General features: G+C 48.4%; 1 protein-coding gene across 1 annotated transcript in view; it reads left to right on the top strand.

The window, feature by feature from the left end:
- Window positions 1-22,500, top strand: part of lrrk1 (leucine-rich repeat kinase 1) — a 49,056-nt gene that overhangs the window by 15,746 nt on the left and 10,810 nt on the right. The window contains exons 6-25 of the mRNA XM_056608044.1: window positions 851-987; window positions 1,370-1,596; window positions 4,191-4,318; window positions 4,741-4,904; window positions 5,449-5,586; window positions 6,703-6,815; window positions 7,151-7,221; window positions 8,126-8,255; window positions 10,238-10,350; window positions 10,707-10,921; window positions 12,387-12,548; window positions 14,442-14,614; window positions 16,241-16,364; window positions 16,759-16,918; window positions 19,228-19,406; window positions 19,548-19,645; window positions 20,352-20,547; window positions 21,239-21,411; window positions 21,651-21,790; window positions 22,243-22,500. The exon at window positions 22,243-22,500 is cut by the window's right edge and continues 31 nt beyond it. Coding sequence (XP_056464019.1) covers window positions 851-987; window positions 1,370-1,596; window positions 4,191-4,318; window positions 4,741-4,904; window positions 5,449-5,586; window positions 6,703-6,815; window positions 7,151-7,221; window positions 8,126-8,255; window positions 10,238-10,350; window positions 10,707-10,921; window positions 12,387-12,548; window positions 14,442-14,614; window positions 16,241-16,364; window positions 16,759-16,918; window positions 19,228-19,406; window positions 19,548-19,645; window positions 20,352-20,547; window positions 21,239-21,411; window positions 21,651-21,790; window positions 22,243-22,500 — 3,099 coding nt within the window. The remainder of the gene's footprint in view (window positions 1-850; window positions 988-1,369; window positions 1,597-4,190; window positions 4,319-4,740; window positions 4,905-5,448; window positions 5,587-6,702; window positions 6,816-7,150; window positions 7,222-8,125; window positions 8,256-10,237; window positions 10,351-10,706; window positions 10,922-12,386; window positions 12,549-14,441; window positions 14,615-16,240; window positions 16,365-16,758; window positions 16,919-19,227; window positions 19,407-19,547; window positions 19,646-20,351; window positions 20,548-21,238; window positions 21,412-21,650; window positions 21,791-22,242) is intronic.

Here is a 22,500-nt window from a genome sequence, read left to right as displayed (position 1 = left end):
GAAAGTAACTTTTTCCCACAGCTGTGACTTGTTTTTTGTTTGAAATATTTGAACTGCTAAGTATCTAAAACCTGTCCACATGTCAGATCAAGCAACCAACGGATTTGTTTTTATTATATTAAAATCGAGTTTTGCACGAAAGTGATGACTGTCGCGAAAAGAATTACGTTGGGTGGGTTAAAGAAATGGCCGACTCAATCAAAAAAACGGCTTACTACTTTCTTGTGCAGTCCTTTCAGATAATTACTGGGCTGTACTTAACAGACACGTTATATCGAATCGTAATCGACATCAATATACTAATTGAGATTTCCTCATTGCGAAGCCAGAACATATTCCAGAGAGGAAAGATCTTGGAAGACCGTGTAGGTGATGCAAAAGAAAAAGAAAACAGGTTTTCTAGATATTGATATCGCACATGGGCGGATATTCCTGCGCAGTAACCTTGGCTATTATCATACAGGATATTGGATGGCTTTGAAGCAGGAGTCTGTGGCAGAATGAAAAATGACCAGGTTCAGCTGGCAGACACCTGGCGCCATAACTGCAAAACAAGCTGTTAATGCATTCCCCTTCAGTGGCTGTTTGTCAACTGGTTTTGTGATTGATCGGTTATTTCTTGTACAATGACTTGGCTTGCCCTTATATTTTAATACATTAACGTTTATGTGTGTGTGTGTGTGTGTGTGTGTGTGTGTGTGTGTGTGTGTGTGTGTGTGTGTGTGTGTGTGTGTGTGTGTGTGTGTGTGTGTGTGTGTGTGTTTGTGCTGTGTGTGTGTGTGTCTGCGCGCGCGTGTGTGTGCCCATGTTTGTGTGTGTGTGCGTGTGTGTGCGCGTGTGGGTGTGTCAGCCAATGAGGACATAGCGTGCTTCCTGCTGCAGAGTGGAGCTGGTTTCTCCTCCTACACCCTGATGGACCATCCGGCCTTCAGCAAGCAGCTGCTGAGACAGAGGCTGAAGCAGGACACAGACGCACAGGGGGACGAGGTGTGTGTTTGTGTGTGTGTGTGTGTCCGTGTCGGGTTGGTGATGCTTATCTTACACACACACCCCCACACCCACTTACCCATTTCACTATAAGAAGGCTAATTGAAAATGTCTGAAATTTAGGGTCAATTATTTCCTTTAATTGCAGGTCAGAAACGACCGCCTACAAGTTGTTGAGTAAATTCTTTCCAGTTCGTTTTTTTTTTCTTACTCCAACGTCAAGGCTAACAAGGCTAACAAATTGCGCAAATTGCACTTAGACCCAGAGGAAGCACCACAAATATGTACGCTACACATACTGTAGATGTGACGACACCTATATGTGTGGTTGATGAATAGCTTCGTGGTGTAAAGAGTCCCTGGGCCCCACGCTTTTGGTCAGGTGCTGAGCGTGTGCTGGAGCGGCCTGAAGCTGCCCTGGCTGGAGCTGGACTGGTTCATGGACCTGTCCTGCCGGCTCACCCACATGGACCTCTCCTCCAACGCGCTGGGCGCCCTGCCCTCCATGGTGCCCTGGGGACTGGTCCAGCTGCGGACCCTGGACCTGTCGGACAACCTGCTCCGAGAGCTGCCCGCCACACACTGCTCCCAGGAGGTCATATGCACCAGGTGGGTCGGACGTCTGGTACGGACGGGGGTCCCCCACTGGACGTGCCTGAAGCGCACGTCCAGTGCCGGAGGTGCTTCAGGCACGTCCAGTTGGGGAGGAGGCCTCGGGGTAGACCCAGGACTAGGTGAAGAGATTATACCTCAACACTGGCCTGGGAACGCCTCGGGATCCCCCTCGTCAGAGCTGCTCAAAGTGGCCCGGGAAAAGGAAGTCTGCTGCCCCCCCGCGACCCGCCCCGGATAAGCGTTTTTTGTAGATGAGGATGTGGATGAGGAGGGTAGGCCTAACTGAAAGCCACTATGGTTCTTTGCTCCTTTACTCAGAGGAATTTTAGCTATTTGTTATTACGAGTCAAAGGAATCTAGCCCGGAGCAGGACCTTGGAGTTACGGAGGCCCCCGCACCCAGTCTGAGCGAGGAGCAGCAGCAGGCTTTTAGGAGTGATTGAAGATAGTCGTTTGAAGACATTTCTGAAGTTTTTCTTAGAAGAAAATATCCCCTTGACTCCTCAATAAAACGTTGGTGATGATTTGATTATTTTAAAGCTATTTCATCTCCCGCATCTCTGAGAGAAAGTGTAGGAGATATATCTGTGTAGAAATATAGATATATCTCTATTTAGCATATGCTACACGTGAACCTCCTAAGATGGCGCAATTTGATTGGTTCGCTATCTCGGGATATTGGGCAATATCCCATGATTGAGATCTCAAACTCGGGATATTGTTTTCATCGCAAAATGTCCGTCTCATCACGCTTCTAAAAACAAATAATACATTTTAATACATTAACGTTTATGTGTGTGTGTGTGTGTGTGTGTGTGTGTGTGTGTGTGTGTGTGTGTGTGTGTGTGTGTGTGTGTGTGTGTGTGTGTGTGTGTGTGTGTGTGTGTGTGTGTTTGTGAGTGTGTGCCTGTTTAATAATTATATTTAACTATTATTTGCCTCATTTGCAATCATGAATATCCGTGAATAGCGGGGAATAGCCCCCGAGACCGAAGGTCGAGAGCCTGAGGCGAATAATTGTTAAATATCTCTCTCTCTCTCTTTCATATATTTATATACGTGTTTTCAATTCAATAGCTAGAAAATATGTATTCTTATTGATATTCAGGGCGTAACAAGACACTGTGCAGGTCTAGGTCTCAGCAAGACGAGATTATTTTATTTTTAACATAATGAGGGAGTGTAGCTCCATGCTACTTTGTCCCATCTCATTTAATTACATTTAATTGCAGACTTTATTTTTTCCTGCTGGGTTGCTGGAAAATGTCCTGGGGTGAGGAGTCAGCATGAATAGGGTTGCGTGGAGAACCAATCTCGACCACAGTCCACTGCACTTTTAACTCAACATGCACGCCGGCAAAGTGCGAGAGACGTGTGTCGGAGAGTAGAGTCTCAAATGTTACTCAGGGGCAAGAGTGCAGGTTGCACATTTCTGCAAAAATATTATTTATTAATGTAGTATCTCTGAGTTATGTCAAAATCTTGAGGCAATCTAAAAACTGATGCGTTGCTTTAATGCAGCTTCTTTCTGGCAACCCCTAAGTGATAGAAGTCCTCTGCAGCTCTGTTCTCAGTTATGAGGGGTCTTAGGATTTAGGAATGTTCTAGGATAACTCCTAGAAGTAGGAATAGGACCAAAATGACGTCGCTCTGCATTGTCGGCCACTTACTGATTTTCTTCTTTCTTAGTGTTTTGATAAACTCTCCCTCATATTGATACTCTCTCTCTCTCTCTCTGTGTCCTTCCCCTCTTTCTCTCTTTCTCTCCCTGTTTTTCTCCCCTTTACTCCCTTCTCTCCCTCTTACTCTATCTATCTCTTTCTCTTTATTTCTCTGCCTTTCTTTCTGTCTCTTTCTCTGTCTGTCTGTTCCTCTCTGTCTCTTTCTCTGTTTCTGTCTCTGTCTCTTCTCTTTCTCTGTCTGTCTCTGTCTCTATCTGTTTCTCTTTGTCTCCTTCTCTGTCTCTGTATCTGTCTGTTTCTCTCTGTCTCTCTCTCTGTCTGGGTCTCTGTCTCTGTCTCTGTCTCTGTATCTGTCTGTTTCTCTCTGTCTCTGTCTCTGTCTGGGTCTCTGTCTCTGTATCTGTCTCTGTATCTTTCTCTGTCACTGTCTCTGACTCTGTCTCTGTCTGGGTCTCTGTCTCCGTCTCTGTCTCCTTCTCTGTCTCTTTCTGGGTCTCTTCCTCTGTCTCTGTCTCTCTCCGTTTCTCTGTCTCCGTCTCTGTCTCTGTATCTGTCTCTGTCTCTGTCTCTGTCTCTGTATCTGTCTGGGTCTCTGTCTCTGTCTCTGTATCTGTCTGTTTCTCTCTGTCTCTGTCTCTGTCTGGGTCTCTGTCTCTGTATCTGTCTCTGTATCTTTCTCTGTCACTGTCTCTGTCTCTGTCTCTGTCTGGGTCTCTGTCTCCGTCTCTGTCTCCTTCTCTGTCTCTTTCTGGGTCTCTTCCTCTGTCTCTGTCTCTCTCCGTTTCTCCGTCTCCGTCTCTGTCTCTGTCTCTGTCTCTGTCTCTGTCTCTGTCTCTGTCTCTGTCTGGGTCTCTGTCTCTGTCTCTGTCTGGGTCTCTGTCTGTCTCTTCCTCTGTCTCTCCACCAGTCTACGAGAGCTGAACCTCTCTCAGAACCAGCTGAGCGCCTTGCCCTCTGGGCTGCTCCACCTGGGCCAGCTCCAGCGGCTCTGCGCGGCCAAGAACCAGCTCACGTCCCTGTTCCACATCCCCGCCGGTAAGCCCTGGGTCTCAGCACACACTTGGGGTGTTTCCTCTATCAGAATGTTGTATAAACAGCATGACTCTTTAGCTTCAGCACAGCTCTGATAGATACCATCGGATCCCATATGTACAGCATGGATGCTTTGATAAATGTATTGAATAAGCAAGTGGGGCCTCTAAAGGAATTAGCCAGTGGAACATAGAGAAGGAATAATGGCCACATAATGAAACGTTCTCGCCCACGTTCATTTTAAATTGCATTATTTATTCATTATTATGTAATATAATATATTTCAAAATTCCCAGTCCTCTCCCCTTCTTCTTTGAAGCCCCCCCCCCCCCCTTAATGTACTGTATTCATAATTGAACAGATTGATCCAGCAAGAAAGGGCCTCATCTCATCCCCATATCTCTCTGTGCCTCTGTGCGTGTCAGACACCAACTGGATCGGCCTGAGGAGCCTTCAGGACCTGGACGTGTCGGACAACGCTCTGGTGCGCCTGCCCACGGCCGTCATGCACTGCCTCAAGTCCCTGAGCCTCCTCAACGTGTCCCGCAACCGACTGGACTGCTTCCCTGACCCATGGGCCTGCCCGCTGGTAAGGGGGGCCCGGCCCGGGCCATCTGCTAGCGTTTAGCTGCTCCTCTTCATTACGATGCGGGAGCTGTAAGGCGCGACCCGTCCCGTTACGAGATGTGATTTATGGTTTTGTTTTCCACCACAAAAACCTCGATGCTCGTACTAAGGACACACATTGACGCGAGAAAAGTACTTAGTTTAATTGGACACTGCTTGTAGTCGGTTCACACGCAGGAAGTGACTCAGGGAGGGTGGTGCGTAAACAAACCTATTCTGATGCCATTCCCTCCTTTACAGTTTAATATGTAGAAAATGGTTTTCCCTAGCGGGTTGCCTTGTTGTTCCAGACCCCTTATGATCACAGAGATGCAAATAGCTCACTCTAAATCCCAACACATCTCTCAGTGTCTAAATTGCTTGAGCACACGGCCCATTTCCATAAAGGGCTCGTGTTTACAGAACCGTTTGGCAACAGGATTAAAAATCATAGCGCTGCAGTGTTAATGATGTGAAGAAGCACCCGTGCGCGACAAACCATGACGTGTGTGTCCCTCATCTCGTAGAAAATATGCAAAGCCTCTTGCAACTCCATCGAGGGTCTCCCCGACACCATCTCCATCTTCTGGAGGTCGAGGCTCCAGGAGGTCGACTTCACCGACAACCAGCTGAAGGGACTGCCGCCCTACATATTCGAGCTGGAGGTATATGGTTAATGATCATAATAATAATAATAATAATAATAATAATAATAATGTCATTTAAATAGCAGGCTTTATCTTGTGGGTTTCTGAGGGTGAGTGTGTGTGTGTGTGTGTGTGTGTGTGTGTGTGTGTGTGTGTGTGTGTGTGTGTGTGTGTGGTTGATCATAAAGAGGATATTGAACATCAAACCAGGATATTATGTCAAATCTGTAGCTAAAAAGCAGATAACATTTTTATAAAATTAGTTTTATTATTATGGTAATTAAAAGTAAGTGTGAAATGTATGCAATATGAGTTCCCCATATATCTTCACGGCTTGTTCCGGACCAGAATCTTGGTTAATTGCTTGAAATATGTACAGGAATTTATATACCGTTATGTCCGTATACATTAGCATTCACATGCAATTCCTTAGTACACCACAAAGTGGCACTGCAGTGCTGTCATGGCTTAGTAATTTAACTTCGCTTTCTAGTTCTTAGTTAGTATGTAGTTAGTAGAGCTATTTAGATCTATTCTCTCTGAATGGCTCTGGTAGTTAGTATCTTAGTATTTAAAGAAAGCAAGAAACGTACATGATGCAAACACAAGATGTCTTTGCCTTATTTATTATCACATTGAGAAATTGTTTTTTGGTAGTGGAAAACCCTGAGAATTCCGTCAACATATTTGCTTTAAACTACGTTTTCACATGACTATTGATTTAAATGTTTATTTTGATTATTTTACTGTCACTGTACATGCATCTCAAATGTAGTATTTGATGTAAAATACTGACAGTATCCTTAAACTTGAGGTGATTCGGAATAATCACATTTTGTGTCATTATCTTCCATGATAATTAAATCATGTCATTACCCTTTTCCTGGCGGGGGGAATCACTGTTATAGTCATTTCCAGTACATTTTACAAAGCGCTGCTCATTGATTTAAGAGTCAATTAACAGTTAATAAAACTAGCCGTGACCTCACGTACATTTTCAGGGGGTACCATTTGCAAATGTTCAATCTTGGATAACACGGAAAATGCCAATTACTATTAGACGACTGGAGGATTCTAGGTATAACGAATAGATTTTCTCCCCTCCCCTCACTTCCCCCCTCTCCCCTACCCCAGGCGTTGGTCTCTCTGCGGCTGGCCGGGAATCAGATCTCCACGCTGCCGGCACCCAATAAATGGAAGTGCTCCAAGCTCAAGACTCTGGACCTGTCCAGGAACCAGCTGGGGAAGTAGGTCTCCCCTCTCGATCCTCTGGGTGTCACCTTCAGATCTGGGGGAAGAAGAAGAGCTATTTATGACACACGTACACTCACACACACACACACACGCGCACACACACGCGCACAGACACAGACACAGCCACAGACACACAGAGACGCTCACACGCACACACGCGCGTGCAAATATTTGACAGCTTACAGGTCTAAACCGACATGGATTAGTCCCTGGAGAATTGCCTTCAACTCTGGAGCAAACACTGAATGAATGCTGAATGACGGGTTTGAGGTGTAATAATAACCCTGTCTCCAACGTATCACGCTGACGCCGATGTCCTGTCCTCTAGAACGGACGAGGTACCTAAAACCAGGAGACGGGGGTTCCTGACCACCTGGAGCAAGAGAGACCCGGACCCAGGTGCCGACAGCTTTCCCTCCTCTGACTCAGCAGCACGTAGTCGTTTAGCAGCGTATCGTCCACAGTCAGAGCGAGGCTGGGATCCATCCAAGCTTCTGAATCCGGACAGCGTGCAGACAGAGAAGAGCTAGTCGCTTCTCCTTTATTTGCAGTATTATTTGAAAAAGAGTCAAGGGCATGCTTGTTACATAACGGTACATCTCCACCAAGTGTGTTTGCAATTCACCACAAGAGCTTAAAACAATACAGATCACAAGTGACTTGCTGAGATGTTCTTGGAAGAAGCTCAGCTTTATTGCATAACAGTAAAAGTTACACAATTTTCAGATTAGTCGTCCCATGTGTCTGTTTATGACAGGCAGATTTTTTAATCTCTTTGATACAAGGACAACTAATATTGAAAGAAATCGGGTCCAAATATATTGGCAACAGGCCATAGCTCTGCTGCCTTCACCATCCCATATCACCATGGTAACATTCTTTTGGAGGATGAACAGATTGACACTCACACGGTACGCTGAACATCATCCACTGTCCATCACTGACTCCACATGCGTGACATTGTGTGTGTGTGTGTGTGTGTGTGTGTGTGTGTGTGTGTGTGTGTGTGTGTGTGTGTGTGTGTGTGTGTGTGTGTGTGTGTGCATCTTCCACTGCCCATCATTGACTCTACATGCGTGTCCACGTGTCAGTGTGTGTGTGAGTGAGTGTGTGTCTGTCCATGTGTGTGCGCGTGTGTGTGTGGATCATCCACTGCCCATCACTGACTCTACATGGTTGTCTTTTTGTGTGTGTGTTTGTGTGTGCGTGGACGCGAGTGTGTGCGCACGTGTGTGCACATCTGTGTGTGCGTGCATGTGTGTTCTCATCTGCTTACTCTCCCCCCTTGCTGTTCTCCTGGCAGTGTGTGCCATCGAGTTCCCCTCCATCCTCAGGGACTCTCTGGAAGTGCTCTTCCTGAACGACAACCATCTGGAGTGCGTCCCGGCGTCCCTCTGCGGTCTGGTCAACCTCTCTGAGCTCTACCTCTCCAAGTGAGTCCCGGAGCCCTCGAGGTCTACGGTCTACCCGTAGGCATCAGTGTGCAAGTCGCCCTAGCCTGAACCCATACCTGCTCCTAAACATTACGGCCTACCCGTAGGCATCAGTGTGCAAGTCGCCCTAGCCTGAACCCCTACCTGCTCCTAAACATTACGGCCTACCTGTAGGCATCACTGAGCCAGTCACCCTAACCTGAGCCCCTTCTGCCTCTCTCAACATTACATTTATCTACACTCACTGTAAGCTGCTTTTGAATATTCAGCAACATTGACCCGCTCACATTGCCAATCATCCGTTTGCGTTTCTGACACTGCAAGTTCAAAGTGTCCAGGTCTGCGCTGTGCTGTGTCAGTATGCAGCAAGACACACGTCCATCGGATGCAGTCCTTTGGTTTCTCGCACCGCATGAAGCCATTGATCTTGGTTAAGGGTTTTGCCATGACTGCATGAGCTTGTGTAGACGGCTTTTCTGTGGTGTCGTTGATCGGTTTGAATCCCACCAGCCCATTGATCAGCTCCATGTGTCCTCCATCATTTTTCAATTAATTCACAAGGCTGTATGGATTACCGCCGCAGCACCTCGTAATGCACCAGGCGCCGATCCTCGCGCTGTCGATAGAGCCCCCTATGTAATGAGGGAGAGAGAGGGGAGAGAGATGGAGACAGAGGGAGACAGAGGGAGAGGGAGCGAGAGGGGCGGGGAGAGAGAGTGCAGAGGAGAGAGAGAGGGGGAGGGAGTGAGAGAGAATGCGAGATGGAGAGAGAGGCGGGGAGAGAGAGAGCGGAGGAGAGAGGGGAGATAGCGAGGGGGGGAGAGAGAGGGAGAGAAAGAGGGGAGAGAGAGAGGGAGTGAGAGAGGGGATATAGCGAGGGGGCGAGAGAGAGGGAGAGTGAGCAAGGGAGAGGGAAAGAGAGGGAGAGTGAGCGAGAGGGAGCAAGAGAGAGAGGGGGAGAGTGAGAGAGAGAGAGAGAGAGACCGAGAGAGAACGAGACCCTTAGCCCAGCCTCTCACTCCCCTGCACTAACCAACGTCCCCTGTGGTGATTGGTCACACTGATCCCAGCAGGACGGTTTAAACGACGGGCATGCTTAGGCCAGATATTTCCCCAGCAGGCACCAGGAGAGGCGCGACGGTAGATGGATCTAGATGTCCCTTTACTGTGCGCCCCGTTCTGACACCCCCCAATGGTCCACAGTGAATAATTTAGCGGCACGGATGAAGCATGGATCTATGAATATGCTAATCGAAACGCGCTCTCGCGCATTCAAGCCCACACCTCTTAATCCGAGGCCATTAAACGCAACCTGTCAGCAGAACCAGCCACCAGCACACAACTCTCACCTAGCAAAACATTAATGGTGCAAACCTGGGAATAAATGAACCGCAGGACACGAATGACCTGAACATTTATTAACAAAATGCTTTGTGTGTTATATCTGAATTGATACGGAGCTCGGGATTTGCTTTTGAACTGTACAGAGCCCATAGGCCCACGTTAATCCTACCATTAAAATATGCGTACTCCATTGTGAAAACCAAAGGCCCCATAGGTACTTTCTTTTTCAATTGCAAATAGCAGGCAAAATCAACTCTCACCCAACACATTGTGTATGACATTATTATGCAACACACCAATAAACATGACAAAAACATTTTGGTTTCCCATTTCACCGCTCCTATCCAAATCCCATTGCCTTAAACCCCAGCTTTCTCCCCTGGCAACAAGTGGCCCGTTGCCTTCAATTGTTTCGCGATCTTACCGGGAACACTGCTGAGGTCCCCTGCTTACGCAATTTAGCCCGGGTTCAAAAGCCTCCACATCAGCATCAACAGCTTACCGTGACCTTCGCGGTGGCGGGTGATATGTAAATCACAAACACATGTGAACCGTCGAAACGCCCGCGAGCCACCTGGGGATCTCAGCGGTGGGCTTCATCAGTGATTCGTACGGTTGTTCTCTTGTTTCCCTGTCAGCAATCTGCTGATCCGCGAGCTCCCTGTGGAGCTGGGTCAGCTGTCTAACCTGTGGCAGCTGGACGTGGAGGACCTGAACATCACCAACGTACCGCAAGAGGTCAGGAAGGAAGGTACCCCACCAGTGTCTTTTACAAGCTCCGCCCGGCCCCCAGGGGAGGGAAACGAAACGACGGCGGGATGGGGGTAGTACACAACAGTTTGGGTAGTGTACAGTGTGCTGTTGTGCAACAGTCATCTCGATTGGATTTCGCAACTTGTAAAAGCAGACACTTTATTAGGCACTCAAGGCCTAATGTGTTTACATGAGGACCTCTGTCCTTCCCTAGTAATGATATGCTTGTATAACAGCCAAGAAGTACCTAACACTTGGCCAGATTAAGAATATCAGTATTGGCCGACACTTTTCCCACGGGACCCTGCCTCCCCGCGTTCCGACCTCCCGTCTCTGTGCTCCCGGCCGTCCCAGGCGCTGCCTCCATCCTGGCCTACCTGCGCGCTCACCTGCGCAAGGCGGAGCCCTGCAAGCTGCTGAAGATGCTGCTGGTGGGGCCCCCACGGCAGGGCAAGACGGCCCTGCTGGAGGCCCTGAACGCGGGTCGCACCTCCGCCTTCAGCACCACCGACTGCAGCATCTCCACCTCCACCTGGGAGCTGGACAAGCCGGGCGGCTGCAGGAACCCGGTGAGTGGCCGGGGTGACCCTGTCATCTGACGCAGTGGATGGACTGGTGCGGGGGGAGGGTGGTGATGGTAGCTGCGGTGGGTGTGGTGGTTTTGGTGTTGGTGGTTCTCAAATTGTGGGTCGCGCGCCGTGACAGGGCCGCCGCAACAAGGGACCGAGAGGGGTGTGGGATATTCTCTGTTTTATTTATGCGTGCCTGTTCATTAGTGTTTTTGATTGTTAATTACATAATTATTATATCATCAGTGTGTTTGAAGACTGTAAAGTGGAGATACTGTATCATAGAACAATATTCATGTTCAATCTCTGAATTTTTTAACATGCTAATGGTAAGGGTTTGGTCGTTTTACTGCACAACCAATGTGGAGGGTCCTAGAATGACACTACCTCAGACAGGTGAGTCACTGTGTGAGGGCCTTCGGGGTCAGTGCAGCGGCCAGGGTCACGGAGGGTGTGGGATAGTAGACAGAACTGATTCAGCTTGACGGGTCTCCGGGTGGTTCGTACTGCTCCGGCCGGACTCACCCACTGATCCGAGAGAATGAGGGATTTTAAGTCGTGACTCATCTTCCCAGCATGGGCTAGGAATCCATTTCCTTTCCTCTGTGAGTCAGAAAAAGAGAGGGATGGAAAACCCACCAGGGACCACTGGCAAAGAGCGCGCTGCGAGTTTAACCTTCACTTGGGCTCGCTAACCTCCGTCTCCTTGGTGATGCTACGGCACACATCTGGCGTTTCCCTGCGCTGCTGGGGTTCGCGGACGTGATCATCCTAGCCAAATTGAATCTTCACAGGCACGTTTGAAATGTAATAACCTTTGTGGGCACTTCAAGGTGCAATATGCAGGATTTGCGATTTCAAGCTAGCTCCGGGCTAAATGTTAAATAAAAATCACTGCTCCCGTCCCTCTCCCTACCCTCTGCAGCCCCGCCCACCGGCAGAAAGTCAGGCTCGCTTTTTGAGATTAGACGTGCGATTTATCTACGCTGCCGCAGAGTCGGAGCAATTAACCTGCTGTGTAACCTTTGAGTTGGCGTTTACCGTACCGAATGTGTTCGAGGGGCACATTTGACACGTCAAAAAATGCATTGTAGCTTTTTAATCGAAGTGGGATGAATAATACAGTTCCAATAACCCAAACTGAAATCGTGACCCCCATCTGAATGAATGAATATTAAACATGGTGAGGAGTTATGGCAGGTGTTGTTGCTGGGGCGACGGCAGCTCAGGAGGTAGAGCGGGTTGGCTGGTATACGCAAGGTTGCTGGTTCGATCCACGGCTCCCCGGAGTGTCGAGGTGTCCCTGAGTAAGGCACCTAACCTTAACTGCTCCCAACGAGCAGGCTGTCGCCTTGCAAGGTTGACTCCGGCGTCGGTGTGTAAATGTGTTGCGTGAATGGGTGAATGTCAGGCGATATTGTAAAGCGCTTCATGAATGGGGTCTGTGTTGCGGTGTGGACAGAAGGAGTCGATGCTGTTCAACGTGTGGGACCTGGGGGGCCCTGCCAGCATGTCCACCGTCAACCAGTGCTTCTTCACGGACAAGGCCCTCTACGTGGTGCTCTGGAACCTGGTGCTGGGGGAGGAGGCTGTGGCCAGCCTGCAGGCCTGGCTGCTCAACATAGAGGTAGACGCACACACACACACACACACACGCACATGCACACGCACACACACACACACACACACACACACACACACACACACACACAAGCACACAAGCACACACACACATACACACACACACACACACACACACACACACACACACACACACACACACGTTGTGGTACACAGACACGCACGCCCGCGTGCACCCACGCACATGCTCACATGCACATTTACGCGCACACACACAGATTTACACATTTACACCCACAGATTTTATACCCGCACAATTATACACACATCTACAGACACACACATTTATACACACACATTTATACACACACATTTACACACACTCACTCACTCACTCACTCACTCACTCACTCACTCACTCACTCACTCACTCACTCACTCACTCACTCACTCACTCACTCACTCACTCACTCACTCACACACACACACACACACACACACACACACACACACACACACACACACACACACACACACACACACACACATAACCCCCTCTCCCCCAGACTAAATCTTGCGTGTTCACCTTCATGAGGTAGGGGTGAGACAGAGCCCCGCCCTTTCTCACCGCATGATGTCATCGGGGCGAGATGGAGCCTCACCCTTAAAGGGACGGGGTGGCTGGCGACCGGGCGTGGCGGTGACGTCTGGCGGTTTCTCAGTTGGGTGTATTCAGACTGTCAGGAAGTCTAGCACCCTCTCACTGTTGTTTCAGCTACTGGAATAGTGGCTCAGGAAACGCCGTGTGCGTGTGTCTGTCTTTGTGGATGTGTGCAAGTGTGTGTCTGTCTGTGTGTGAGGCTCAAGGGAGTCTGAGTGTTGCCCTTAGCGCCAAATTAGCCGTCATTTGTATTTCCAGGGGAGTGGAAGAGGAGTGACCCAAAGAAGGAGTTACTTCGGAAAGAATGTCTATCCCACACTCCTCAACCCCTCACAGAGGATGTGAGCTCACAACCAGCTAAAGGCAGAGGTGGAACTTATTCATCGCGCATAGAAACGTCTCATTTAGTCAGCCATTACCTAAAGTAATAGCTTAATGTAGCTCATTGACTGGACTAGCCAATGCATGGTCTTAGATGATGGTCCATTATATGAATAGGATGACAATAAGGAGGTATCGCTGTCCATATGTGTATTTATATCCTGTCCATCTATCTCTCTACCTATGGGGGACATAATCTTGACCGTCTCTAGTCAAACGGAAGATCAAGGCTAACAAGGGTAAGGGGTTCAATTCCTACTGGGGCCACCCATGGTTTGAATGAATCCACTCACGGATGAGATGATTTTTTTGCTTGGTATTTGGTTTTATTTACGTGTCCTGAGCACTTATTTTCCCAGAGAGCTGAACCTGTTGATGATAGAACCCACTGAGCAAGTGCTTAGAATTAAGACACGGGAATCAACTGGGAGGCTACGATATTCCAACGATTTTTAAGTGGAGATACAATATGTATTAGGTGCGGTAAAATTCGCAGAACGATATTTCGATTTATTTTGTGCAATTATATTTCTTGTTTGGTTTAATTTTGGGGTTCTACAGGTCGTAAGTGTCCGCCGATGTTTTTACATGAAAGTGTCTGAAAATAATTAACGATTGGCGAATAAACTATAGCGCCCTCTGTAGGAGGGAACTACTAATGTTTTTAATAAGATCCCATTGTTGTTTCTGGCAAACGTTGGCTGCTCATTTTGGGTCCACCTGGCGCTGCAAGTGGAGGCAAAAAATCCAAACCACCCCATGAACCAGTCTCCCCCACCCTAATAGACTTTGTTTCCATGTATAAAACGTGTGTGTGTGTGTGTGTGTGTGTTTGCGTGTGTGAGAGCCTGACGCCCGTGCCCACCTGTGTGTGTCCCCCCCCCCCACCCCTCTCAGGCGCGCGCCCCCAACTCGGCGGTGGTGGTGGTGGGCACCCACCTGGACCTCATCGACTCCAAGTTCCGCACGGAGCGCGTGGCCACGCTGCGGGCCTACATCCTGGCCCTCTGCCGCTCGCCCTCTGGGGCCCGCGCCACCGGCTACCCCGACGTCACCTGGAAGCAGCTGCAGTCAGTACAGCGCGCTGCCCCTCACATATGCGTTGTGTGTGTGTAGCGTATGGCACGTATCCCGCTACGGGATACGTGGTATACGCTACACACACGACGCAAGACACAATGCTACGCACTACGCGCTATCTGCTACATGCTATATCCAATACGCGATACAGGCTAAAGGCTACTGCTACATACTACTTGCTATTCCCTACACCAGGGGTCACCAACACAGTGCACGCGGGCATCAGGGCGCCCGCTCGGACCACATGAGGCGCCCGCAGGCCTGTTCTGAAAATAACACAACTCATCATTCTTGAACAACTCTTTCCCACCTTTTTTTAAGTCATTGTTGATAATTATTGTGGAAATCATTAACATGATCAGTGTCTTCACATAGATGAGTATCATTAATCATTAATGATAATATATAACTAAAGGCAAACTGAGCAAATTTGTTATTTCAGAAGAGTGTATCAAACTGGGTGCCCCTCGTATGACTCAGTACCCACGAAGTAGCTCTCAGGTTCAAAAAGGTTGGTGACCCCTGCCCTGCACTCTACTCAATATGCGCTACGCACTACCTGCTACATGCTAGAGCCTACACACTAAGCAATACATAATGCCATGCCCTACGAGCTACATGCTACATGCTATACCCTACACACTATACAATACACACTACGCGCTACATGTTACTTGCTATACCCTGCCTACACACTATGCAATACACAATTCTACGTACTAGGGCTGCACGATATATCGTTTTCGTATCGAAATGCATGTGTGATATTCATATCGCTGGACGTCTCATAAATCATAATTCATTTTCCCATTTAATTTGTCACCTTAAAACTCTGTATAACAATTGTATAACGCTACAAAATCACACAATCATTATACAATGATACATATTTTCTAATTTCTTTGTGATTATGTGACAAAATATTGCAATACAATGATTTTTTTCAATAACGTGCAGCTCTACAATGTATTACATGTTACTTGCTACGTGCTACACGCCACACGCTACACTAGAAACTACACTACACACTCACTGGCGCCTGTTAAAAGTCACCTCTCATTGATATGTGTGAGGGTACCTTTCAGCGTAGTGCTTGGCCTCACATCAATGAAACTGGTTGACGCCGGGATTTGGCGTTTTACAACCCTTCCTGTTTGTGCAAATTATGTTGTGATTGTTTGTTTGGGTTTTACCTGAATGTGCTTGGCACTTGTTTCTATGGCATTTGGCACTTGTTTCTATGAAAATCTTTACTGTACCGACAGCAATATATTGTAGTTTCTCTTTCTTCTGACGAATGTACTTACTGTAAATCGCTTTGGATAAAAGCGTCTGCTAAATGCTCTGAATGTAAATGTAAATGAAGGCAGGGATTAAATGAGACACCGCAGCAATATCACTGGGTTTAAAATGTAGATATTCAAGGGGAGAAAATCGAATAACAAAGGGTTTTTGTTTGTGAATCTGTTTCTGTGTGTGTGTGTGTGTGTGTGTGTGTGTGTGTGTGTGTGTGTGTGTGTGTGTGTGTGTGTGTGTGTGTGTGTGTGTGTGTGTGTATGTGTGTGTGCACGTGTGTCTGTGTGTGTGTGTGCCTTTGCGCGCGTGCACGTGCACAGCGAGGTGTCCTGTAAGAGCCTGGAGGGCATGGAGGGGCTGCGGTTGTTGCTGTACCAGGTGGCCTGCTCCATGAAGGACCACAGCACCTCCACCTCCAGGGGCCAAAGGCTGGTGGGCAGACTGGTAAGACCCGGCTGGAACCGGTAGGAAGACCACCAAGAGACCTCACCCCAACACAAACTACAAGTCCTACTTGTAGTAAATCTGGTACTTTTCATGAAGGCATGAAGTGATGGGGGCCATGATATCGGACAAGCAAATGTTTCTATATCTGTCAAACAAGATGTGATGCTGCTTTAGTAATCCCAGTTCTAGTCATCCCAATCCAAGAGATTAAAAAAAACTCTCCAACTCCAAAGTTTGAGTGTTGAATTATGCAAAAAAGAAAAAAGAAACAAAGACTTGGAAAAGCCTGAAATTCAGGCTTTTTCTTTTTGCCTGAGATTCAGAAAGCATAGTAAAGTAGCTCCACCCACGCTCTGACATCATCACGATGGCCCCGCCCCTCACCCCCCAGATCCCCCGGAGCTACCTGACCCTGCAGGAGGCGGTGCTGGCCGAGAGCAGGAGGCGGGACTCTGAGGACGAGGTGCAGTACCTCACGGCCGCCCAGCTGGACCAGGTGATGGAGCAGAACCCTGAGAGCGACATCAGAGACTACGAGGACCTGCAGTCAGGTGGGGAGGGGGCCTCGTCCACCACCACTGTCTGTTACAAAAGAGCTGGTTCGTCAGCAATGCATCATGGGAGTTGTTGTTTGGCTAGACTCCACCATTTTGAGAGGACACAAGAGAGCTGTAGTACTGTACACCTGAAACAACGTAAATATAACATAGCCTAGGCTGATGAAAACATTGTTTTATCATGTCTCGCATGACAAAACAAAATGGCAGTTTTATAATAATAATAATTATAATAATCTTTATTTGTATAGCACCCTTCATACGTAAAATGCAGCTCAGAGTGCTTTACATGCACAAAATTAAGATAATACAAAACAAAACACATTCATCACAGGCAAGAGACCCACAAAAGCATAGAGCAAAAGATAAGATAAATACATAAAAATAATGAATGAATGAAAACACGTTCAATGCATAAAAAAAAGATATTAGCGATAACAACTATAAAAAACGATAAAACAAATAGATGGTGGAATCAATTAAAAGCAGCAGCATAGAGATGCGTCTTGAGCTGCATCTTAAAACTATCAACTGACGTTGCTGTTCTTATTTGTAGGGGCAGTTTGTTCCAGACCATTGATGCATAAAAACAAAATGCTGCTTCACCATACTTTTTCCCGTTCATCTTTGGTACATTAAGCAGGCCGACACCAGTGGACCTGAGAGGTCAAGTTGGGACATATTCGGACATGCAGTCGGATAAATACAAGGGTGATAAACAATGTAGTGCTTTAAAAACAAGTAAAATAATTGTTAAAATCAATCCTCAATGCTACAGAGAGCCAGTGAAGAGACGCTAGAACTGGAGTGATGTGATTTATCAACCTTTTTTTTTTTTTTTAACTCTGGTGGCTGCATTTTGAACAAGTTGCAGTTTTTCTATAATTTTTTTGGGGTAGACCATTTAAAAGTGCATTGCAGTAATCCAAACGTGAAAATACAAATGCATGCATAATTTTTTTTGCATCTTCCATGGATAGGTTAGGTCTGACTCTGGCAATGTTTCTCAGGTGGAAAAAAGGCAATCTTTATTGTGTTGTTGATATGTGATTTAAAATCCAACTCAGAGTCAATAATGATACCCAGTTTTCACTTAAACACACAATTTCTAGTACATCTGTCCATCTGTCAGAAGAAAGGGAAACAATCTATCGCCGTTGGTACAATATGATGTTCCGACAACCAAGTGCCACGCACTATCAATTGTTAGTTTAACAACTTCCCCGTATTCAATAATGCAATAATTGAATAAGTCAATCACGATTAATTAGGTAAAATGAACACCATTAATACTAACATAATGAGTAACATTCCAAGGTTCCTATGTGCCGAAACGGAGGTGGTCATTGTGATCCCATCCCCACAGCCCTCTCACATCAGTTATCCCAGAGTGGCAGGATAATGTAGTTAGGGTGTGGACTACTTCTACAGGGTGTCCGCGCATCCTTAAAAAGTCTTAAAAAGTCTTAAATTCATGTTTCTAAATTTAAGGCCTTAAAAAGTCTTAAATTCGTTACAAATGTCATATGCTGGTCTTAAATACTGTAACTCAAGGTCTTAAATTTGTCGGGGCAGCACTATTTTTATTTTTATTTTTTCTCGTGGGACTTTTCAGGAAGGACATGTAGAGAGGCTTCTTTCTTGCTAACTGCATATATAAACGATTATCTGCGTGCTTGCTAGCTAGTCTGCGACAATAGGTAGTTGCAAATTCAAGGACAGTTGGCTGGAAGACGTCAATTTCCGAGGTTGGCTCGCGTCTGTTGCCAACCCCCACCATCGCGTGTTTTAGGTCTTAAATTTCATTCAAGTTGGTATTAAAAAGGTCTTAAAAAGTCTTAAATTTGACTTGCTGAAACCTGCAGATACCCTGTTCTAGGTTCTGAATTTGATTGGATCGTGCCAAAGTGACAAAAACAAGCGTTGCCCTCAGGTTGTACTCCCTGATCTTGTCTGGGTTAGGTTGTGGCAGGAGGATAGTCTAGTGGCCGGGGGGCTTGACTCACAGCCAGAGGGTCATTCGTTCGTTCCCCGGTGTCCGCAGACAAACCTATAGGCATGTTGCTCCTTCATAATCTGGATTCACGTCACAAATATAGTAAATGGTCATTTTATCGCCGTGTCCATCCAATTCATCTATTGTTCCACTCTCTGTAGTAGAAAGAGGCAGTAATCCATGGGGTAATCTGTCCACTAATGCATTTATTTTCTAAAAAGACGCAAGATAATGCATGAGGTCATTTGGCCAATTTGGTTGTCACTTTGGAATATTCACTTGTCCCATTCTTTACCCGGCGGGCCAGCCATCAAGTTCCTGATCGAGACGGGCACGCTGATGCACTTCCCGGACACCAGCCATGGCCTGTGTACGCTGTACTTCCTGTGCCCGGTGTGGCTGTCCGAGTGCCTGCAGAGGATAATCCACCTCAAGTCCTCGCGCTTGGTGGCCAGGAACGGCGTGATCTGTGCCGAAGACCTCCGGGTAACGGCGGCATACGCTCCTAAAACCTGAGAGCGCTCAGGGGATAACGGCCTTCTTTTGGCAGCAGCATCTTTATCTATCTTTTATTCTTTGTGTTTGTTGAAATTGCTCCGTTTATGTTTTTCTGTTTTCTTTGTGCAGATGCTGCTTGTTGGAACAGGCTTCACGGAGCAGACTGAGGAGCAGTATTTCCAGTTCCTTTCCAAGTTTGAGATCGCTCTGCCTGTGGCTAGCAACAGGTGCTCTATTACAAACGACTTTCCTACACTTGTGAATGTATGTCTTGGCATCTGCCTTTTTTCCACAATTAGAGGCCTCTTCCTTTGATCGAGCAATGTGATCTCTGAGAAGAACAGAAATGCGTACAAAGTGGTTCATTCGGTTCTTCTCTTATCTCACATCTATTGTTAACTTCTTCATGACTGCTGTTCTTGAAAGCTGCTCTATAAATATATTTGATTTACTTACTTGCACACTGACTTAGTTTCCACCCTTGCTTGTTCCTTTGTTTGTTCTGCTTTGCTTTTCCTTCTCCTCCTCCTCCCCTTCCTCCTCTTTCTCCACCTTCTCCTCCCTCTCATCCTCCACCTTCTCCTCCTCTTCCTCCTCCTCCTCCTCCACCTTATCCTGCTCCTCCTCTTCCTCCCTCTCATCCTCCTCCTCCTTCTTCTCTTCCTCCTTCTCCCCCTCCACCTCCTCCCCCTCCACCTCCTCCTCCCCCTCCCTCACATCCTCCTCCTCCTCCTCCTCCTTCTCTTCCTCCTCCTCCCCCTCCCCCCTCCTCCTCTCCTCCTCCTCCTCCTCCTCCTCCTCCACCTCCTCCACCTCCTCCACCTCCCCCTCCACCTCCTCCTCCTCCTCCTCCTCCTCCACCTCCCCCTCCTCCACCTCCCCCTCCTCCCCCTCCTCCTCCACCTCCCCCACCTCGGCTCCACGTCACTGCAGCTACCTCCTGCCCCACCTGCTGCCCTCCAAGCCGTCCATGGACATCCACGGCCTGCGGCAGCAGACCACCAACACCCTGCAGCGGCTCTTCAAGATGAGCTTCGTGCCCGCCGGCTTCTGGGAGCGCTTCATCGCCCGCATGCTCATCAGCCTGACGGAGATGGACCTGCTGGTGGTGCAACAGCAGCACCTCAAGGTGGAGCACAGCTCACGGTCGCCCGCAGAAAGCGTGATATTCTAGTACAACAACAGTGTGGCGAGCAGCGGCTAAGTTCCGGAGGTAGAGCGGGTTGAATCCCATTTCTACCCCTTACCCCTTCCCCTTACCCCTTCCCCTTACCCCTTCAAAACAAGGGGGAGGGGGAAGGGGAAGGGGTAAGGGGTAGAAATGGGATTGCGCCCTAACCCTAACCTATCTATCAGCTCCTGACGAGCTGGCTGTCGCCTTGCGTGGTTGTCTCCGCCGTCGTGTGTGCATGAACCGTTGTAAGTTTCCTACACTTATGTGTCATGGCATCTGCTTTCTTCCACAATTAAAGACCGTTTGCTTTGATCGAGCTGCGTCGAACTCCGAGGAGAACAGATCCGCGTACAAAGTGGTTCAGTCCGTTTCTTCTCTTTTCTCGTATCCACTGCTTTGGATAAAAGCAATCTGGTAAAGAAAAGCATAAAACCTCTGAATATCTGCTCACAGCCGACGAAGCAATTCAAGTGCTTTGTGCTCACCGGGTGAAATGGCAGCGTGTGCGAGACGTAGCGGAGCTGTTTCTCTGTATATCGTTTGGTTCCTCTCAAACAAGCAGACGTTTGACACCCTCTGTTCCCCACCCCCCCCTGCTTTGTATTCGGCTCCCCTGTGATGGATGGTGCTTCGACGGCGGTCCCAGTCATTCGAGACGAAGCAGTGGGGGCTCAAGGCTCCGGGCGGCAGGGCCTCGGTGGTGTACAGCTTCGCCGGCGGCCAGCAGAGGAACCGTTGCAGCACCTTCCGCGTGCGACGCAACCAGACCATCTACTGGAAGGAAGGGCTGCTGGTCACCTTCAGCGGGGGGTACCTCAGGTGGGGGGCGCGGGGAGGGGGACGGGACCCCCAGTGGAGGGAATGATGGGGGTGTCTTTATGATTTGTGGCCTGAGAAGAAGAAACAGACGCCTCTCTGCATTTCTTCTTGGATCTCTTTTGCTTCTGTTCTGCTTCCCGTTTGTACCTATTTCACCGACTACGTAGGAAACCTTTGAGCCTCAGCTAACCCTAACCCTAAGCTTAACGCTAACCCAAAGCTATTATTTTGTGCCATAGTGTGGAGTCGTCTGACGTCAACTGGAAGAGGAAGAAGAGCGGGGGCATCCAGATCATCTGCCAGTCAGACACCAGAGACTTCTCCGCCATGGCCTTCATCACGGACCACGTGAACTCCCTCATCGAGCAGTGGTTCCCCGGTCAGTGTCTTCTCCTTCATAGGTTGTGTGGATCTATGCGTCTTCATGAGTATTATCTATCTTGGCTTATACTCCTATTAGCTTAGCTTGTTTTTTTATTATCACTATTAATACAAAATCATGTTGTCACACATTGTGTGTGTGTGTGTGTGTGTGTGTGTGTGTGTATGATTGGTGTGTTTGCGTGTGTGTGCGCGCGCATGTGTGTATGTGTGTGTGCGCGTGTGCGTGCATGGGGTGTCTGTGACTGGTGTGTGTGTGTGTGTGTGCGCGTGTGTGTGTGCGCGTGTGCGTGCACGTTGTGTCTGTGACTGGTATGTGTGTGTGCGTGTGTCTGTGTGTGGGATTGGTGTGTGTGTGCGCGTGTGCGTGCGTGGTGTTTCTGTGACTGGTGTGTGTGTGTGTGTGTGTGTGTGTGTGTGTGTGTGTGTGTGTGTGTGCCGTGTGTGTAGCTCTGACGGCCAGCGAGAGCGACGGCAGCGTGCTCATCGAGCAGTACGCCCCCTGTCCGCTCTGCGCCCCCCCGGGCGGGCCGCACCCCTCCCAGCCCCCGGCCCGCGGACCCTCCCCCCGACCGCCCGGGGGGGCCGAGGGGGAGCCGGCCCCCCACTTCTTCAGCATGGAGGAGTGCGTCCTCGCCGCCATGGAGGGCGAGCGCATCGTGTGCCCGCAGCACCCGGAGCGGCCCGTGGCGCTCCAGGAGCTGGTCC

Source organism: Gadus chalcogrammus, chromosome 14 (genome assembly GCF_026213295.1).
Source record: "Gadus chalcogrammus isolate NIFS_2021 chromosome 14, NIFS_Gcha_1.0, whole genome shotgun sequence".
Classification (NCBI taxonomy): domain Eukaryota; kingdom Metazoa; phylum Chordata; class Actinopteri; order Gadiformes; family Gadidae; genus Gadus; species Gadus chalcogrammus.
The sequence above is the reverse complement of the archived record's forward strand: the minus strand, read 5'-3'. Positions and strand labels throughout refer to the sequence as shown.